The sequence below is a fragment of the Macrosteles quadrilineatus genome, unplaced genomic scaffold (genome assembly GCF_028750875.1).
Source record: "Macrosteles quadrilineatus isolate MER2022 unplaced genomic scaffold, UCM_ALF_1.0 Scaffold_5__1_contigs__length_97177068, whole genome shotgun sequence".
NCBI lineage: Eukaryota > Metazoa > Arthropoda > Insecta > Hemiptera > Cicadellidae > Macrosteles > Macrosteles quadrilineatus.
In genome coordinates this window covers 90,595,868-90,616,004 of record NW_026542598.1, presented here as the reverse complement: position 1 = coordinate 90,616,004, position 20,137 = coordinate 90,595,868, and the positions used below count along the sequence as shown (strand labels likewise).

The following is a 20,137-nucleotide window of genomic DNA, read 5'->3' as shown; positions in this document are numbered from 1 at the left end:
CAATCAGTTTTGGCTTTTGAAGGCTGTGGACGATTCTTCGTTATGATTGGCTGAAGGATATTAGTGCAAATTTCACAGTGATTCATATCGACGCCAAGAGAGAACAGCACATACCAGCTCAGCCCTAATAGGGGCGCTATAATTTCATAGATTCATGTCAAGTTCACTGACAACTTGTATAATTTAATTCAATTTCCCGCCGTTTTTCCCAATTGCAAGTTTGTTGAATTAAATTTGAAGTTTCCAGGTCAATTAATGATCGTGTTTTATGTTATTTATTATTCTATGTGTAGATAGCTCTATTTTATACAGTATAATGTTCACACATATCTTAAATTAAATGAATGTGGTTAATTTTTAAATAAAAGGTATATCGGGTTACAAAGAGAAACTATAAACAATACGGCACAATATGCATCCATAACAAGCATTCGAAAAACTAAAATATTAAAATTAAATATGTACAGCCTTTTTTGCTCAAAATGCTTTACAAAACACTATTTATATTCTTAAAAGGTGGTATTTTTTAATAAGATTTCTTAGTATTCAAAAAGCAGTGATAAGACGATAAATTAAGAAGGTCCATGAAGGTGCCACACAAGCTGGGGAAATGCATAGGCAGGGTGACACAAACATCTAAGTATAGGTACTCAATAACACATATAGACAACAAGACATCATAGGACGTGATCTAATAAAAAAAATCCATTTAAAAATGGACCAACTCGTTCTACTGGGAGTCCAAAGGCAAATTTTGTTAATATAAGATCAAATTTATAAAAAAACTTTAAAACACTGTATACAACATCAAACAATATTTAATTTGATTATACATGTATAAAATTTGGAACGGATGGTGTTTTTGTTAACTTATCCTCCACGAGGGTAAAATGAGAATTTTAAATTTACAATATTTGGGAATTTCCTCCGTAACTATTAGGCGCATAGTAACGCTTCCCCAATATACTTAATTATTTGTTTTTTAAGATATACAAAATGGTTTGAAAAAGGATTTGTTTTGTACCTAATTTGGTTGTTTATTGATATAGTTGTGCAAACATTCCTATATTTTGATAGTATTTTTTTTAACATTTATCAAAATAACAACTATGCATAGTGTGAGTGTGCATAATTATCCATAAAACATTTTGTGGAGTAAATGCGCTCGGACTTCCATGAAATTAAAAATAATATCGAGTGAAAAGAGCACAAAAGTCTTAAATATATTTAAACAAATTGGTAGTCTCCATAGTGGCGGGAAATCATTGGTTGAATGCTTCTATTGGCTACACTGGAGAAAGTATTTTGTTTATCGATGAAGATGCTCAATCTGCTCTTCTGCTGTTCAGTTTTCTGTTTTCAGTCAGTACAGTACTCCAGATTCCAGACACTACAGACAGTACTTTCACTCTCAGTCAAGTCAACGTCAACCTCGTCATCACCAAACAAAATAAATGTCTAAACTTTAAAGTGTTAGACACTAAACACACATAAAGATACCTAAAGCCTTATTCTCAAAAGACGCAATTAAAACAATCTAGGATCCTCTTTTAGAAGATTTTCTTCACTTACAATAGTGAATAGCCGAGTCCTAACCCAAGTAAGTTTAATAGTAAATCACTCACTGTTCTTACAGATTTAAAAATAGGCCTAAATTAACTTAGTCACTGATCTTTTATTTCCGTATTAGTTATTTTAAACTTAACTCTTTTTGGTTATTTTATTTTATTTTAACATTTCAATGCTAAGGTTGTAAAGTCACCACCCAAAGAAGGACTCTAGTGCGGCCTTGACTAGGCCCATTTAAAAAAATATAATTAAGTTAGTCTACTATGACAAAAACGGGCACATAACCTAAAAATTATCCATCAACATTGCCATCCTGAAGAAAGTTACTAAGCATTTATTTATGCTTATTTTGAATAACAATACAGTAGGGTAAACATTGACTCAATGAGTTTGTGGGTTCGCTGTTACAATAACTTACTAGAAACATTGACATTGTTTTGACAAATGTTTGTAAAACCCTGCAGTTAACTTATCTTATTCTAAATAACTTGCAATAAGTAGGCTTACTATCAATCATTTTATTGTACTAGTCGGCAGAAAGTCTTGATCATAAGTTTACAAATATCAAAATGGAGCTGTCCGTTGGAATGTAAAATAAAATTTACAGGATACAATTAAGTCACACACAGTGTTCCGGTGTTCCTCAGCGCTCTCGGCTCGGTCCACTACTTTTTAATATATTTATAAATGACATAATCAATTGGTGTACTGACGTCAGACTGCTTGATGTTTGCTGATGACCTCAAGATATTTTCCCGGATCTCCTCATCCTTAGACCACGAACATCTCCAACGATCTCTCACCAACGTCGAGACGTGGTGCTATGAAAATGCAATGGAACTCAATGTCTTTTGACTACAAAATTGGTGGTGATATTCGGAGACGTGAAGACCGTGTGAGGGATCTTGGTGTAATACTTACTTCTACCTTGAGTCCTGCTGAGCATATAATTCATATTGTCGCAAGAGCCAATTCCATCTTTGGATTCATGCTTACATCATCAAGAGACTGCAAGTCCCCACAGTCACTTCTGGTGTTACATAAGGCCCTAGTTCAACCAGTTTTGGAGTATGGCTCAATTATCTGGTCACCATATCAGCTTGGCCATATTGAAATGATAAATAAAGTACAGTTACGCTTCCTCCGAGTCTTAGGTGTCCGCCTGGGCTATGAGTATCGTGCCCCACCAATCTTAGAGCTCCAGGAGTGCTTCAACGTCCAACCTCTCCATCTCAGAAGAAAGCTGCAAGACATGCTTTTCTTGTTCAAACTGGTTCGTGGTGAGATCGATTCTACCGGCCTACTGGAGGGAATTAATTTCCTTATACTGAGAGGAACACGATCTTCAGATACTTTTGCTCACTTGTATTCACCAACTAACTACTCTCTCAATTGTGGATTGGCAAGATTGCAGCGTCTTGGAAACAAAGTCGGATCACAAGTCGACTTCTTCAACGAACAGTTGTCCTCCTTCAGAAGAAAAACCTCTAACATTATCTTTGCTATGCCTGTTTTGTAGATGATGCATGTTTGTTTTGTCCCAAAATCTGTTTAATTCTTGTTATTCATTCATATATTTATTGTTGTTAATGTTTCACGTAGAAGTTATTGTCATCATAGTTTATAATACATTGTTAAATCTTCAGGAGATATCTGTTATTGCTATACTTTCAAAGTCCACATGCATTTTCTGAAATCCAAATTAGCCTAATATTACTCTAAATATTTTTTTGTTGTTATCTGTTATGTTGTCTGTTTGTTGTTATTATACTTTGTTAATGTTATTATCTGTTATTGTTGTTACGTTGCTATCTTGTTGTTAGGCCTATTATTTTTTGTTGCAATGCTGTTTTGTTCAATGGTAGGCCAATATAACTTATGCAGCTTCTAACTCTTGTTATTTCAAATGCAATTTTTATCTTTCCATTCTACTCATGTGCTTAAATATATATTATTTTGTAAATGGTGTATCCGTTGGAATGAATAAATCAACACAGTTACCTGATCAGTTACCCCATATTTATTTTATTCGGATCTAACTTAATTATATCCTAGGCCCTAGGACTAGGTCTTTAAGTATAATAGGCTAACTAACTTAAAGTACAGTAAGTTAGTTAAAACATTTTATTATTCATGCAATTTTGTTAATAGCTTTTGTGATTTTCCAGAATGCTGTTTCTCTTAACAATACTTTCCTCTGGTCGGCAGACATCAGGAAATGTGACTTTTAGAAAGGGGTTGAGAGAACTTCAAAAACTTTATCAACATACATCAACAGTGCCGATAAACAAGACATTTAGGGATGGTAGATTCAGTAAACATGTCAAATTTGACCAGCCAGTATACAAGTACGCAGCTCTGCATGGTGAAAAAAGTGCACTTCGGGACAAACATGGCGAGTACTCATACTCTGGACTTTTAGATTCAAGTACAAAATTTGCAGAGGTCATACGTAATGCTGTTGAAGGGAAGAGTGACGAAAGAGTGGTGTTTTTGTGTCCAAATGACGCTAGCTACGTAGTCACTCAGTGGGCTTGTTGGATCGGTGGACAGACTGGTAAGATTCTTTGCGTTAATTGCTTGTAAAAATGTTATCAAATATGTTCATAAACAAGCAAATTACAACAGTTTACTTATTTGTCACAAGGATAACTTTAAATTTTTTTGGAATTTTCTCTGTAACCATTAGGCGCATAGTAACACTTAAATATAGGCTACTAAATTATTTTTAAGCTCTAAGTTACAAAATAGATTTAAAAGATATTGCAAAGTTTGATGTTTTTAGGGTAAAAAAACTGAATAAAAACCCCCATAAACCCCCGTTCCCATTGTCCGATAATGCTGGTTCGTAACTCGTTCTAATAATTGTTGACGTAGGTTTATATTATAGAAAATTTCATTAAAATCGGATAATTTTTGCTCGAGTTATCGTGCTAACACACACACACACATATATATATATATATATATATATATAAACACCATCCTTTTGAATTCATACGTACGGTATAATATACGTACCGTATATTGGCCTCTAGGGACCTCAAAACGAAAAAGTAAATCGGTCCCGGGTCTAGGACTTACCATGAGTACTACAGTAATAGCTTATTCCCTATATGGGAAATTCTGTAAAAGAACTAAATATAGACCGACAATAGTGCTGTGGTTAGCATATGTTCTGTCGTCCACCGCTAGGAGTGTTGTGTAGTCACGGAGCACACCGCTGCAGCGTCTGCTGGTAGCAGACGACTGCAGCGAATCGAACACCAAGCACGCTCTAACGTCATATCGCGGAACCTTCCTTTTTACCGTCTATATTTATTCTATTATTTATATATATTTATATAGGCCTAAGTTATTTGTCTATGGCTAAGCCCTACCTATGTACCGTACATAAATACTGTCACACAATGGACTAGTTGCTACTAACTTAAGTCAAAATATCCCTAAGGCCTAGGTAAATTAAATTAATTGCTGTGTTAAGTCTACAATCTGTAAATTTAGAGTCTTACTGTTCAACACTGAAAATAAGATATTTGTAAAATTTTTGTCATAATATGAATAGTCAAGAATAGAATAGTCAAGAATAGTCATTTATTCAGTCTTTAAACAATACATTATTGTAATTGACATCGTCATTATTATTGTAAAGATATAAGATGCAATACTTATAATTAAAAAATTTGACATGAAAATTCCAAAATATAGGTTGCCCTTAGTTTAACATTTAACAGGTTTAAAATATTTAAAAAAAAAAATAGGCAAACATAACAAACTTAAATTATGAAAAATAGTGAATAATAGTGGGTCTTTCTTAAAAAGGCTAATGGTTATCACAGATGTAACAATGAACATAGAGGGACAAAATTTCTAACATTATCACAGATGGAATATGGTAAAAAAACGTATCAAAATAGTGAACATGAAATATATGAAAATTAATTACAGTAAAAAATCCTAGCCTAACTTAAAAACAAAATTTCTAACAATATCACAGATGGAATATGGTAAAAAACATACTATCAAAATAGTGAACATGAAATATATGAAAATTAGTTACAGTAATAAAAATCCTAGCCTAACTTAAAAACATTTAACATTAGCAAAAAATGAGATCACATTCAAAAAATTCCTCAATTTTGTAAAATGGGTGAGATGAAAGCCACATAGTTAATTTTCTTTTAAAGACACTTAGCGGCAAGGACTTGACTTGGGGATGAAGCTTATTAAATAATTTAATACCTAAAACGAAATGACTGTTTGCAGTTTTCTGTAGCCTACAGTGAGGTACATCAACTAGACCCCTATTCCTTGTGTTATAACCATGAATGTCTTGGCGCAAATCATACTCTTTTTCCTTTTTCTTAACATTAATCAGACAATGCAGGATAAAAACATTAATGACAGTTAATACACCAGTGCCCACAAATAACGGTTTACAATGTGCTCTTCGGCGAGATCTAGTTATGATTCTCACAGCCTTCTTTTGAATTAACAATACATTATTTACATACATGCATAGCCTATTGGCTAACTTATTCACCAGAGCTATTCCTAACAGATTCAGCTTCGGTATAACAATAGATAAAACATACTCCCTTAGTAGATTTCTCATCCTTATGGAGCGCAGCTGAAGACAATTTTATGGTTAGTTCTGTACGGTTTATGTAGAGGTCGTGTTTTGTTTACAATTCAATTCTCGTTATTTACAGTCATTTAAAACCTCTTTTAGCCAAATAATACGATCTAATCATAAACAATAACTTATCCCCTATTTATATAACCAAATAGTAAAGCACAAATCAAGAAATTAACCCTAAAATAATAGAAACAAAATGTTGTCAACACTAGCGCCCAGTGTCACCGTACATGAACTAGACACGAAAAACGTACTTCAAAATTTACAATGGGATGAGAAGTCTACTTGTGTTGGTTAGTCTATGGTATAACTTGAGTAGAATACTGTGCAGTTGCTTAGGCGTACTTATGAATTTCTGGGTGAACTTTTATACATCTGACTTCATCGTAGACAATGGCAAGTTATTCTCATTACTTATTACTTAAGCCGGGTTTTTCTAGGTGCTGAACGCAGAGAGCGGACTCCTCTTGTCTTAGGTAATTGAATGTTATTTTTTTCCTAGAAGTGGAGCGGAACGCCATGTTAATCGCTCTTCCACGCAGGAAAACCCAGCTTTAGTGACCAGTTGTGATGGTTGTTATTCATATAAATTTTGCCAATGTTTGCTTTTTGTTTCCAGCTGTGCCTTTAAGTAGACATTTTCCTCCTCCAATGATGGAGTATTTTGTCAATGACTGTGACGCTAAACTGATCGTCACTACACCTCAGTATTCCAAAACTATGACCCAGTTAGCAGAGAAAACGAATAAGCGTCTAGTTGTCTTAGACGATGTCTTTAGGTAAGGGAGTAGTCTATGTGTAGTAAGACTTCTACAGGTATACTCGGTAATTATTTTATTTACTTTATCAACTTTGGAAAAGATACCCAAACTATAAGGCAGATACTAACTTAGTAGAATATAATGAGATGTTAACCTCGTTAACTATTTAAGATCAATTGTGTCTAGTAACTATGTCTTGGGTCCAATTTCAAAATGTTACAGTAGGCCTAGACAGAAATTGAACCGGAAAGCTTTAGGCCTACTAGATTTGCTCTTGAATCATTTCAGCTTCCCTCTTGACAAAATGTTGAAAATATACAATCCTGATTGTGTGAAAATCAAATCCAAATTTAGGGATTGTTCTGACAATTTTATAATTAAAATAATTATATGTGTTACTAGCTTTAAGGCATACATAGATTGTGCCCTATAGAATATAGGAATAGAAAAGTCTTTTGATTTAACCTCAATAAAATATGGTTTTTGTGATTGGAAATTAAATTCTGAGTATTTGTCTCACAGGATTGAAGCTATGGCACAGAAGTCAGAAAATGAAGACAACATTGTTCACAGCGATATTAATGGGCTAAGGAATGACTTAAGTGCAGAGAACAAACATAACAACGACAAAGCAGCGCTTATACTGTATACCTCGGGCTCCACCGGCCCTCCTAAAGGTTAGTACTTAACAGTTATTTTGCGACTAAAACCAATCTTATCACTCAATAACATTAAAAACTCAACAAAATGCATACATTGCACATTGTAAAAAAAATGTAAATATAAAGTTGTTTGACTGCTGATGAAAACTAACAATGATTTTTTTAGATACAAACTCTTTGTGGCCAAAGTCTATTTTAGAAAATCTACATAGAGTTACAATTTATCCAGTTGCTCCTTCATACAAGTATAAAAATGCTAAGTTTAAAGAGAATGATGAGAAAGAGTTCATTTAGTGGGCTCAATAAAACCTTAACTAACTTGCTCAGGTAAAGTGTAATTATTGCATCCATCGTTAAATATAAAATGTTTATATCTGCCCTAAAAATGGATCTCATTAACAAAAATACTTTTAAGAACAAGTAAAAGTTTTCCAAAACATTGTCATTAAAAACAAAATTTTGGATGCCAATTTTAGTCTGACCATTTTTACACACTTTAAATGTTGTTTCCCTAGAAATTGCTCACTTGAAGCGTTTCTATTCTATAGATCTTAAGTTTTGGCCAACGAAATGGTAGTTTTCATCGCTAGGAGCGAAAGTGGCTCTTTTCGGTACGAAATCGGGTGGAAATATGATTAAGTACCAAAAAGACACTTCACTTTGTGTGATGAACAACTATTTTCATCATACTGTAAAAATGTCCTTCTAATCGTTACCAAATTAGGCTAAAACTGCATAATTTAAGGTTATAGGCTGCTTTCCGAACAGTATGATGAAAACTGTACTGTATTACATTCCACATTTCACAACAAGCTGAATTTTTTTTGCCCAATTTTCAACTTTTGCAATAACAGGCAGCGCAACATAGTCAAGGCAAACTCTTGTCTTCACTCGAAAAAGACCAGTGGGATCAGATAAAAATGTACCTTTTTTTAACAACACTCATATTAATCAACACACGAGTGCTGGAAACAGCACTATATGAAATGTGTATGTGTATGAATCATAGACATGTTGAAACTTGCAGGCGTAGTGTTGACGCACAGGAATCTACAGGCCCAAGTTTCCAGTCAGGTGGAGGCCTGGCAGTGGACTTCAGGAGATGTCGTTCTGCACAGTCTACCTCTACATCACATACACGGAGTTGTCAATGCCCTACTCACCCCTTTCATGGTTGGCGCCAAGTAAGCTGTATTGAAACTAAGTGTTCCTTAAAGATTATGAGGTCATTGTCAACCCCATTGTGCTTGTTTCAATAAAGTATTGGCCGTATTGATGAGGTAAATAGTACAACAATTCAGGTGTTGAATTGGTAAACCAAGACTTTCAAACCTATTAAGTGGTATGCATGTCGAAATAATTAGGAACACCTGATACAAAGAAAAAGGAAAAAAGTTAAAAACAATTTTTTGTCCTACAATAAAAAAAAGAAATTGTTTGGCTGGAATACTTTTTCAGTAATAATCGTTGTCCATCTGAAGTAAAGTTTTGACAATTACGTATGTTGGCAGTAACATCCTCACATCCTCGTATTCATGGCAGTAACTAAGTTCACACCTAGTTATTGAGGCTGTAACGCTGATTCAATTGGTTGGGAATGAAATTAATCTTCATATTGTATTATATTTATTGACCAACTGTTCAGTAACACTAAGTGTTTATTTCATTACAGGTGTGTGATGCACTCAGCGTTCAATCCGAGCGAGGTGTGGAACGAGTTTCTGGGCAAGAAAGAAGGTTCGACTGATCGTATTAGTGTCTTCATGGGTGTCCCGACCATGTACATCAACCTGCTGAATGAGTATGACCAATCCCTAACCAAGAATGAGAGGATGGTGGAGTATGTGAAAGCAACTTGCTCAGAGAAAATAAGGTACATCTTTATGTATTGTGGAAAGTATTAGTATTTAGGGTACTTTGGTATTATACCGACCACACCTAATAATTATAACCTAACTTATGGGTGGTTAGGTTAGGTTAGGAAGATTTTGTTATCAAAATCTTATTTTGTCAATTTATCGGTGTGGTTGGTATAATACCAAATACTGTATTTAGTTCTTCAAATATTTTTATTATCTTCAAGTTGAATTGCTCTTTGATGATTCTTCTAGGTAGTTTGTCCTTTGGAGGCTCCTAGATTCCCTTTTGAAGGCTATTCCTTTAAGATAACCCTCAGTGGTTCTTTCTGTTAGATAAGGCCTAGACCTTTGAGGGCCCTTCCTGAAAGACAGCCCTTTGTGGGTTCTTCCTGAAAGACAACCCTTTTGTAGGTTATTCCTGGTTGAATACCTTTGAGGGACCTTCCTGAAAGACAACCCTTTGTGGGTTCCTCCTGAAAGTTAACCCTTTGTGGGTTATTCCTGGTAGATTAAATTTGAAGGCTCTTTCTGAAAGATAACTCTTTGTGGGTTATTCTTGGTGGATTAAATTTGAGGGCTTTTCCTGAAAGATTACTCTTTGTGGGTTCTTCCTGAAAGATAACACTTAAAAGGCTCTTTCTAGCAAATTGATAGTAAACAAATAATACAAGAACTTGTCCTAAAAGGGTCTTACAACTTGAATAATCTTGGCCTTTTAGTGAACTGTCAATATTTCCACAATTATTTCCCTGAGTGGTCAATTATTCTAATTTTATTTCTCTGCCGAGCAGGCTGATGGTGAGTGGGTCGGCGCCTCTGCCCTCGCAAGTGTTTGATTGGTGGCAGATGGTGACAGGTCATGAGATCCTGGAGAGGTACGGCATGACAGAGATTGGCATGGCGTTGTCCAACCCGTTGCATGGCGAACGTAAACCTGGTGAGTTGTGTTAATGTCTGTGCCAGTGGCTTGTGTGGAAGAATCACTCTAAGTGGTCCAAACCACTCACTCTTATTGAATTGTATTGGTGCAGCCAAGGATGCTGGAAAGGCTTAAGACTCCTGGCTGGTATGGTGAGGGATGGATCTAGATTTTGTTGGTACGTTGATGTACAGCGTGTGGTAAAGTTTCCAAGTTGCTGAATGTGCTGGATGCTGGAATGTACCAATTATGTGGAATAACAAGGAAAAAGTTTAAATTACAACGTGAAACCCACACTTGCAATACCAGAATCAAAAATAACATTTACCAAAACATAATTTTGAAATGGTTTATGCCATGTCCTCATAAAAGTTTTGTCTCTGGTGTAAAGTTTTTTAAGCTTTCTAGAGGACCCGTGAGGCTCCGCAGCGTTGAAATTAATATCATATCCTAGAAATAATCAAATTTATCCTATATATAATACGAGTAAAGTTTGAATACTTTTCAACTCGATCTGGGAATCGGCTCTAACAAAAACGTTTATATTTACGGAATAACTAAGTTCTGTGTCAAAAATAAGTGCTAGACCAGAGGTATAGCCAGGAAAAATCTATTTTCGCCATAATATGAGTACAAACTTTTGAAAATTTAACATGGGCCTTATGAGAAAACATTCCGCCATTGTTGTCATTTTGTTTACATTTTAATACAAAACGTGACGTTCTGTACCCACGGGCACCTCAGCTTGCGCATGCTCAGAAAGCTCTTGAAGCACTTTCCGAGGATATGTAGCATATGTTTACACAGACCAAAGGAAATAAAAATGTGTATATACAGAGCAAAAGAAATGAACAATCAGATTATACCATTGAGCATATTATACTACAACTGGAAAACCAATTTCTGTCAATGTCGAGTACGGTAGTTAAATTAATGAGAGGATGGAATAATCTTTAATTAGCTTTAACTCATACAACTCCTTTTATATTTATTGGGTAGCAGATTTGTGCTTGATTTATTTTGATTAGATTAAGGTATCTGCAATCCTAAAATGCCATGGGAAGGGAGGAAAACAGGTCGGCGACTTAGGAAGAGGTGAAAAAAGTAGTCAAGGCGAGTAGTGCGAAGTGTAGGAACTGTTTATGACGATTAGATTAAGGTATTTTCAATCCTGAAATACTATGGGAAGGGAGGGAAACAGGTCCACGACATAGGAAGAGGCGAAGGAAGTAGTCAAGACGAGCTGTCCGGAGTGTGGGAACTGTTTGTGACGATTAGATTAAGTTATTTGCAATCTTAAAAAGCTATGGGAAGGGAGGAAAACAGGTTCGCGACGTAGGAAGTCGTGAAGGAAGTAGTCAAGGCGAGTAGTCCGGAGTGTGGGAACTGTTTATGGCGATTAGGTTAAGGTATCTGCAATCCTAAAATGCTATGGGAAGGGAGGAAACGGGTCCACGACGTAGGAAGTGGTGAAGGAAGTAGTCAAGACGAGCTGTCCGGAGTGTGGGAACTGTTTGCGACAATTAGATTAAGGTATTTCCAATCCTGAAATACTATGGGAAGGGAGGGAAACAGGTCCATGACGTAGGAAGTGGTGAAGGAAGTAGTCAAGGTGAGCTGCCTGGAGTGTGGGAACTGTTAATGGCGATTAGATTAATGTATTATCAATCCTAAAATGCTATGGGAGGGGAGGGAAACAGGTCCGCGACATAGGAAGTGGTGAAGGAAGTAGTAAAGGCGAGTAGTAGTCCAGGACCTGACTAGGGTTCTGTGTGCATGTCGTGTATAGAGAATTTTGCTTTTGCATTTCAATATAGGTGTATTAGGAAGTGTTTTCCACTCGGGTGTCAAGTTCGCACCTGGTACGTTTTCGAGCTATGACGTCATCAAGATGGCGGCTCGGCAATTTTTAAATGCGTATATTTCGCAAACCGTTTAACGGATCGGGATGATTCTTTTTTTGTTTGAAAGATATTTTTACAAGCAATCTTTTTTGTATTTACATATTTGTTGTAAACTTAATATTTACCGCACAATATTGAAAAACGTCGTTTTTATTGTTATTATATTTATTGTTATGCTTATAACTTCTTAACCGCTGATAAAATCAAATACCACCCATTGCAAAAGTTGCAGATAATTCTATACCCTTTCCAATGATATCAAACAATATGTGATTAGACCTAAAAATAAAGCAAAGAGATTGAATAAACCGTAAAAAACACTGAAAGTGGTGTACGGTCCGGGAAAGATTCAGTCCTGGACATGACTAGGGTTCTGTGTGCATGTCGTGTATAGAGAATTTTGCTTTTGCATTTCAATATAGGTGTCTTAGGAAGTGTTTTCCACTCGGGTGTCACGTCCGCGCCTGTTACGTTTTCCAGCTATGACGTCATCAAAATGGCGGCTAGGGCAAATTTTAAATGCGTATATTTCGCATACCGTTTAATGGATCGGGATGATTCTTTTTTTGTTTGAAAGATAATTTTACAGGAAATGTTTTTTGTATTTACACTTTTGTTGTCAACGTAATATTTATCTCACTATATTAAAAAACGTGGTTTTTAATATCATTGTTTTTGAATTTTTCCTCATAACTTGTTAAACGCTTATAGAATGAAATAACTACCTATTACAAAAGTTTTAGATAATTTTATGCCCTTTCCAACGATACCAAACAATTAATGTTTGAAACTAAAACTAAAGCCAAGAGATTAAATAAACCGTTAACTAACACTTAACATGGTAGAAAGTCCAAAAAATATTGCGGCTGGAACAATTCTTCAAATGCGAATATTTCGCATACTGGTTAACGAACCGGGATGATTCTTTTTTTGTTTGTAAGATATTTTTTAAGCCTATCTTTTTTGTATTTACACCTTTGTTGTTAACCTACTATTTGTCAAAAAGTTTTAAGCAAAAGTAAAATAAAAACAACAATTAAATGTACATTTATTAATATTGTGGGATAAATAGTAGGTTAACAACAAAAGTGTATATACAAAAAAGATAGGCTTAAAAAATATCTTACAAACAAAAAAAGAATCATCCCGGTTCATTAACCAGTATGCGAAATATACGCATTTGAAGAATTGTTCCAGCCGCAATATTTTTTGGACTTTCTACCATGTTAAGTGTTAGTTAACGGTTTATTTAATCTCTTGGCTTTAGTTTTAGTTTCAAACATTAATTGTTTGGTATCGTTGGAAAGGGCATAAAATTATCTAAAACTTTTGTAATAGGTAGTTATTTCATTCTATAAGCGTTTAACAAGTTATGAGGAAAAATTCAAAAACAATGATATTAAAAACCACGTTTTTTAATATAGTGAGATAAATATCACGTTGACAACAAAAGTGTAAATACAAAAAACATTTCCTGTAAAATTATCTTTCAAACAAAAAAAGAATCATCCCGATCCATTAAACGGTATGCGAAATATACGCATTTAAAATTTGCCCTAGCCGCCATTTTGATGACGTCATAGCTGGAAAACGTAACAGGCGCGGACTTGACACCCGAGTGGAAAACACTTCCTAAGACACCTATATTGAAATGCAAAAGCAAAATTCTCTATACACGACATGCACACAGAACCCTAGTCATGTCCAGGACTGAATCTTTCCCGGACCGTACACCACTTTCAGTGTTTTTTTACGGTTTATTCAATCTCTTTGCTTTATTTTTAGGTCTAATCACATATTGTTTGATATCATTGGAAAGGGTATAGAATTATCTGCAACTTTTGCAATGGGTGGTATTTGATTTTATCAGCGGTTAAGAAGTTATAAGCATAACAATAAATATAATAACAATAAAAACGAGGTTTTTCAATATTGTGCGGTAAATATTAAGTTTACAACAAATATGTAAATACAAAAAAGATTGCTTGTAAAAATATCTTTCAAACAAAAAAAGAATCATCCCGATCCGTTAAACGGTTTGCGAAATATACGCATTTAAAAATTGCCGAGCCGCCATCTTGATGACGTCATAGCTCGAAAACGTACCAGGTGCGAACTTGACACCCGAGTGGAAAACACTTCCTAATACACCTATATTGAAATGCAAAAGCAAAATTCTCTATACACGACATGCACACAGAACCCTAGTCAGGTCCTGGACTATAGCCTGGAGTGTGGGAACTGTTTATGACGATTAGATTAAGGTGCCTGCAATCCTGAAATGCTATGGAAAGGGTGGAAAACAGGTCCACTACGTAAGAAGTGGTGAAGGAAGTAGTAAGGCTAGCAGTGCAGAGTATGGGTCTGCTTAATTATGTATCTGCAATTCTAAGATGCAATGGGAAGGGGGAAACAGGTCCACGACGTTGGGAGTGGTGATGGAAGTAGTAAAGGCGAGCACTGCGGAGTTTGGGAATGGATTTATGTATCTGCAATACTAAGACTGCTTTCAGAGTAAACTAATGATTTTCCCCGAGCAAAGCTCGGTCCCCAGGTACTTTTTTTTTAATTGAGTAATACAGTATCTTGAACTTAAATAATTCAATCAATCTGTAGCTCAAATTAAAGTCTATAATTTACTGATTGTTTTGAGTCTACAAAATAAAAAAAAAACATTAGCAATACTGGAGCTATTGATTTTTAATCATACCTTATGAAAAATAATTTTTATGTTGGTTGTTCACCTTGCGTTGGCTTGAAACTCTTCCGATTTGAATAACTAATAGCTTTTTAAAACGAAAGCCGGTATTTCACTGAAGGTTCTTAGACCAAAATATATAAAATTATATAATTATAACTGGTAAAATTCATCTTTAATTGAACTAAGAATTCAAAAATAAATCAAATTTATGTTTTTTGGTCGAGTAATACAGTAAATATATATATGCCGATGCTTGGTGTGAAATCTGTGTGTGCATACTGCATAATCAATTTTAATTTGAATCATTTAAATCGGACAAGTAGAAGAGCCAAACGAATTAGCTAAAGAAAAATCATAGGCCGTAACTCCCATAAGAAATACATGGGGAGCAAATTTCGTTTACATATAAGCAGAGTGGGACTGTAGATTAATATATGCCGATGCTTGATGTGAAATCTGTGCGTGCATACCTTCAATGTGAGACCTCAATCATGAAAGCGCTCGGGTAGAAGAGACAAACAAACTCGGAAAAGAAAAACCAAATTTTTTAAATATATAAGATTACCAAATAAGCCAATGACATTAATAATTGAAAAACAGGCATTATACATTGAGACTATTTATTGTAACTTTTGTAAATAATATAAAGATAATTAAAATTGTAATTGCAGGTTTTGTCGGCTCCCCAATGCCTGGTGTGAGGGTGAGGATTGTACAGCAAAATGACATACCTAGTCAGACTGATGAAGTTTTATGTGAGGGGGATAACATCAAGACTCGTAACTTTACCAACGATTCTGCCGTCTCTGGCTTGCTACAGGTAGGTTAGCTATATACATTTCCTCTTTAATTTACTGACAAATTCTAATAAAAGTGTTTCAGACTTTCACGTTTTTATACTTCCCAGATATTTTTGTCCAATATTATTGGCTATGTTAATACCTCCCTAACTTTGTTCTTTGGTCATTATGTATTAAGTAATTCAAAATTGAAATTTAAGGGGTAACTGAATAAAATTTACTTTTACGAATTACATTCTAAAGCCTCGTTCACACGGTGCGTTTTTACAAGCTACACGCCGGCTTTTTTACACGCAGCTAGTAAAATAGCTCAGTGTGAACGGTGTACTCGCTCAAAAGCTGCTTGTAAAAAAGCTCTGAAAAAAGTTGACGCTGTTGCTACAACACGCCAACTTTTGAGCGAGTAGGCGTGTAAGTAGCCCAGTGTGAACACAGTTGCTTGTGCTTGTGCGTATGTTATTCAAAGATGTCGTGGGATTTGGTTCAAGCTAGCTGCTGAGCGAGTGGAAAAAGCATCGTGTGAACGACTACAAGCGCACTCGTTGGCGTCTTTCTACACGTCTGTGAGTTGGCGAGTGGACAAGCTGCATGTGAAAGAATACAAGCACACTCGCCAACACACTTCTTACTTGCTGGCGAGTAGCTTGTAAACTCACACCGTGTGAACGAGGCTTTAGCAATTGTGAAAAATAGTATATGTTATCATTAAATAAGCTACATGAACCCATACACAGCATTTCTAACATTTAATTCAAACAACTAATCTGGTAATTTACATTTGAAACTTGAACAGGTGAAGGGAGAAGGAGTGTTTTCCCAGTACTGGAACAAACCAGAATCCACGGCGACGGACTTTACCTCGGACGGCTGGTTCAAGACAGGTCTGCTTTTAGCATAGTGTAGTGTAGGTCTAGCTTTGAGAATGGGAGACAAATGTTTCTTATTTTTAACTTTTAATGGGCTATCCGAGAGCCTACAATCAGCTTTATCTAGTAAAATTTGAGACAATAATATGAAAAAGTTGTTCAAACATTTCTGGTCGTCTATTGTGCTTGATATTTAAATCCCAAAAGTTCTCAAAATCCAACAGAACTTTTTGATGCATCCATGATTTTTACTACTTGTAAATCTTTTGTTTTTATCAAGAGAAAATATTTTGTCTGAACTACAAGATATAAGTTTTTTGTTGAGTTTGAGCAAGGTTAGAATAGGTAACTGGGAGTTGTGCTAGTATTGTTTTATTTATTTACGAACTGCGCTGTCTGTTGACATCAGTATATCTTTCAGTATTATGATTATGTATGTATTCGTTATACAGTGAAATGAGTAAACAACACCATTTTTCACTGTAGAGTAGATTGTGCCTTATTTGCTTAGGCTATATTTTACACCCAAGGTATCCCTGATAATAACTTAGCAAGGATCCTGAAAATAAGTCCAGAAATCTTATTTTTGTTGGAAGTACTGGAGACAACCCTGTGTTAGTATTTCAATAATTAATTATCTTGGAAATGATGTATTAGAGGAACACTAGCTTAATAACAGCATTTGGTTAACTAGGATTTAAAAAGCTATCTAGAAATTTTATAGACCCTTTCACCTTTGACTATTGATACAAGCATTCCATCTCCAAGTTAAAGTTGTTGCCAGTTTTTTTATCAAAATCGTTGTAGTTGCTGAGAGCCACTGATTGCGCTGATCTAAATCATTACTAATTTCTGTCAAATACCCATTTTTTTACCAATTCAAACTAATGGAATGACTTATTGTGAGCTATAGCAACTATTATGACCCATCAACCTGGTCAGCAACAAGAAATAAGGTAGAACATTTAATTTTAGACACTAGCGCATTCTGTGCCTGGCTCACACAACTATGTTATTTTTTAATAAAAAATTGACCACAGCTGGTCCATATAGATCGGATGTCCACTTCAGTATCTGGTAGTCAACACAGTAATGGTATTAAAAATCTGGTGACATTTCTAGTGTTGTTTTGTTGCCAGGTGATATTGCAGAGTACATAGAAGGAAGTTACCGAATCCTGGGAAGGTCTTCAGTGGACATAATTAAAACAGGAGGGTACAAAGTGAGTGCTCTGCAGATAGAGTATGTCCTGCTCAACCATCCAGACATCATAGATGTTGCAGTGGTGGGCCTCCCCGACATCACTTGGGGCCAGAAGGTACAAACTAGTTAATTAGAAGAAAAGATCAGAGAAAGAGTGTTTGACTCAAAGTGTATTTGATGGTGTCAACAAGTTTTAGCCTGAAAACCGTTTTATTCAGAATAGGCCTAGTGGGTTGGGACATTACTTTTTAGATAATATCCATTAGTGTCTGGCGGGATTTGAACCTGGTCTACCACTAGACTAGCTCGCCACCCTGGTGTCTGCAATAGTAAATAAATATCTGCTATCGATGACTTGGATACCGGAATAGACATCCAGGGCCGTAGCCAGCTTTGGCAGGCCCAGGTAAAGATATTAAGCCGGGCCCTCTTGGAGCCCGGGCCCCGGTAAAATTGTCCAGAATAACCGGTTTGAGTACAGCCATATAGACATCCCATCTATAGACCAACTGTTAAATACATTCTGCTATTACTTTGATGTGATGGATAAATGAGTTTAAGGTGATTTAAGTTGTATAGCTTAGCTGATTGTATATATAGTGCTCGTAAGGTTTATGGTTTGATCCTAAGAAAAGTCATAAACTCTTTGATCATTTGAAACTGGACCCTGGCTCTTGATAAGTGCTCTTGATCAGAGTCGGAATCAAAGCTATTGTCTCATCCATTCAACAATTTGTTCTTTCACTATTCATGTAGCGTATTAATTATATAGATTCTATTCTTTAAAATTTTTTCCTTGGAGTGTCGGCGTTGTAAAAATTGAATCTAATGGAAGTTTGTGCGGCAATAAAATTTAATAACTAACTAGAAATTCATTCTAGTCTGATTTTAATAATTATTGCACTTTTTGTTTCAGATTGCTGCTGTCGTCCAACTAAAGGAAGGTTCGTCTTTGGATTTGAAACAAGTGCAACATTTTGTAAAAGAAAGACTGCCTGTTTACATGATGCCAAGTATGCTTAAAGTTGTCGATAGCATTCCAAGAAATGCCTTAGGAAAAGTAAACAAAAAAGAAATTGTCACAAACTTATTCAATAGGACAGCGGTTTAGACTGTACTTACTTAAATGTGTAATATTTTCCAACTCAAAATGATATTGAAAGTTAAAACTAATAATTTGTTCAACTAAATTCTTTTTAGTACTGAATCTATTGGTCTGATTGTATATTACCAGTTGAGTAGACCAGAACTTTTGATCAGTGTCTCATATTTTTAATTAAATGTTACGACTATTAAGCTGAGAACTTTGTAGATAGTAAGACTGATTGTAAATACCAATAATGAACAAAAGTAATTTCCTCAATATTAAGACTAAATTGAGAATTTGACTGTTTTGTTAAGACTGAAGAATGGATTGTAAAATATATTGTTGTTGAATACAAATTTTGTAATCAAGAAATGTATTAACGATTATTTGCCTTTGCTTCCTTTAGTTAGTAAGATGAAAAGAGAAATAAAGGAATTGATCCACGGAAAGTTGGAGAAAAGCTTTGTGTTACAAGGGTTTTGGTATGAGCTCACCATATTTTGGTGAGTTCTGTTGTCTTTAAAGCGTAAAAGACATTGGAGTAAAAAAGACGAGGGTAAACCATTTCTTAGAATTTTGAAGCTGTGGAAATAGTAGAGTAAAAGAAACTTTGTGGCAGAGTGCCAAAAGGAAGTTGATTTCTCTGAAACTTGAGAACAACATAGGTTATTCATTAATATCGTAGAGGAGTAAGGTACAGAAGAAACATTAATTGTTGTACCTTAGTTGTATGTAGGACAAAGGTCCAACACCTCTTTTCTAACAAACCTCATTTAACCGAACAAACGATCTAATAATAAACAATAGTTCATCCCCTGGCTACATAACCAAAAAGTAAAGCATGCCTCACTAGAAAAACAGGCCATGCTGCAGGATCCATGACCCACACTTGTGGATAGATTCACTGCCATATCCCATATGTTTTAGGTAAATAATTTGACTGTCATATTTTAACGGAAAGATTTAGTATGAATACATGTTTTTGTATAGAGAATGAGAATGTTTCTCTTAATACTTGTCCCAAAGTTTAGAAAGTATGGATTTGTTTGTCGAAATAGGTGGATAACTCTTGTAGCCATAAGACGTGGATAGCAATTTTCATTTTCTCTTTTTGAACAGCGTATATTATCTCCTGAATCATAAAAATAAACTTGACCGTTAAATAAA

At 35.2% G+C, this 20,137-nt stretch overlaps 1 protein-coding gene across 1 annotated transcript; it reads left to right on the top strand.

Moving 5' to 3' along the window:
* The first annotated feature begins 1,376 nt into the window (after positions 1–1,376).
* On the top strand, positions 1,377–19,342 carry LOC128995871 (malonate--CoA ligase ACSF3, mitochondrial-like). Its single transcript, XM_054420898.1, has 11 exons — positions 1,377–1,600; positions 3,738–4,126; positions 6,828–6,987; positions 7,492–7,646; positions 8,659–8,815; positions 9,304–9,504; positions 10,282–10,427; positions 15,686–15,834; positions 16,608–16,695; positions 17,820–17,998; positions 18,800–19,342. Exons 2-11 carry the CDS (start codon positions 3,739–3,741, stop codon positions 18,992–18,994), a joined length of 1,818 nt encoding a protein of 605 aa, XP_054276873.1. The 5' UTR covers positions 1,377–1,600; position 3,738; the 3' UTR covers positions 18,995–19,342.
* Positions 19,343–20,137: the final 795 nt, after the last annotated feature.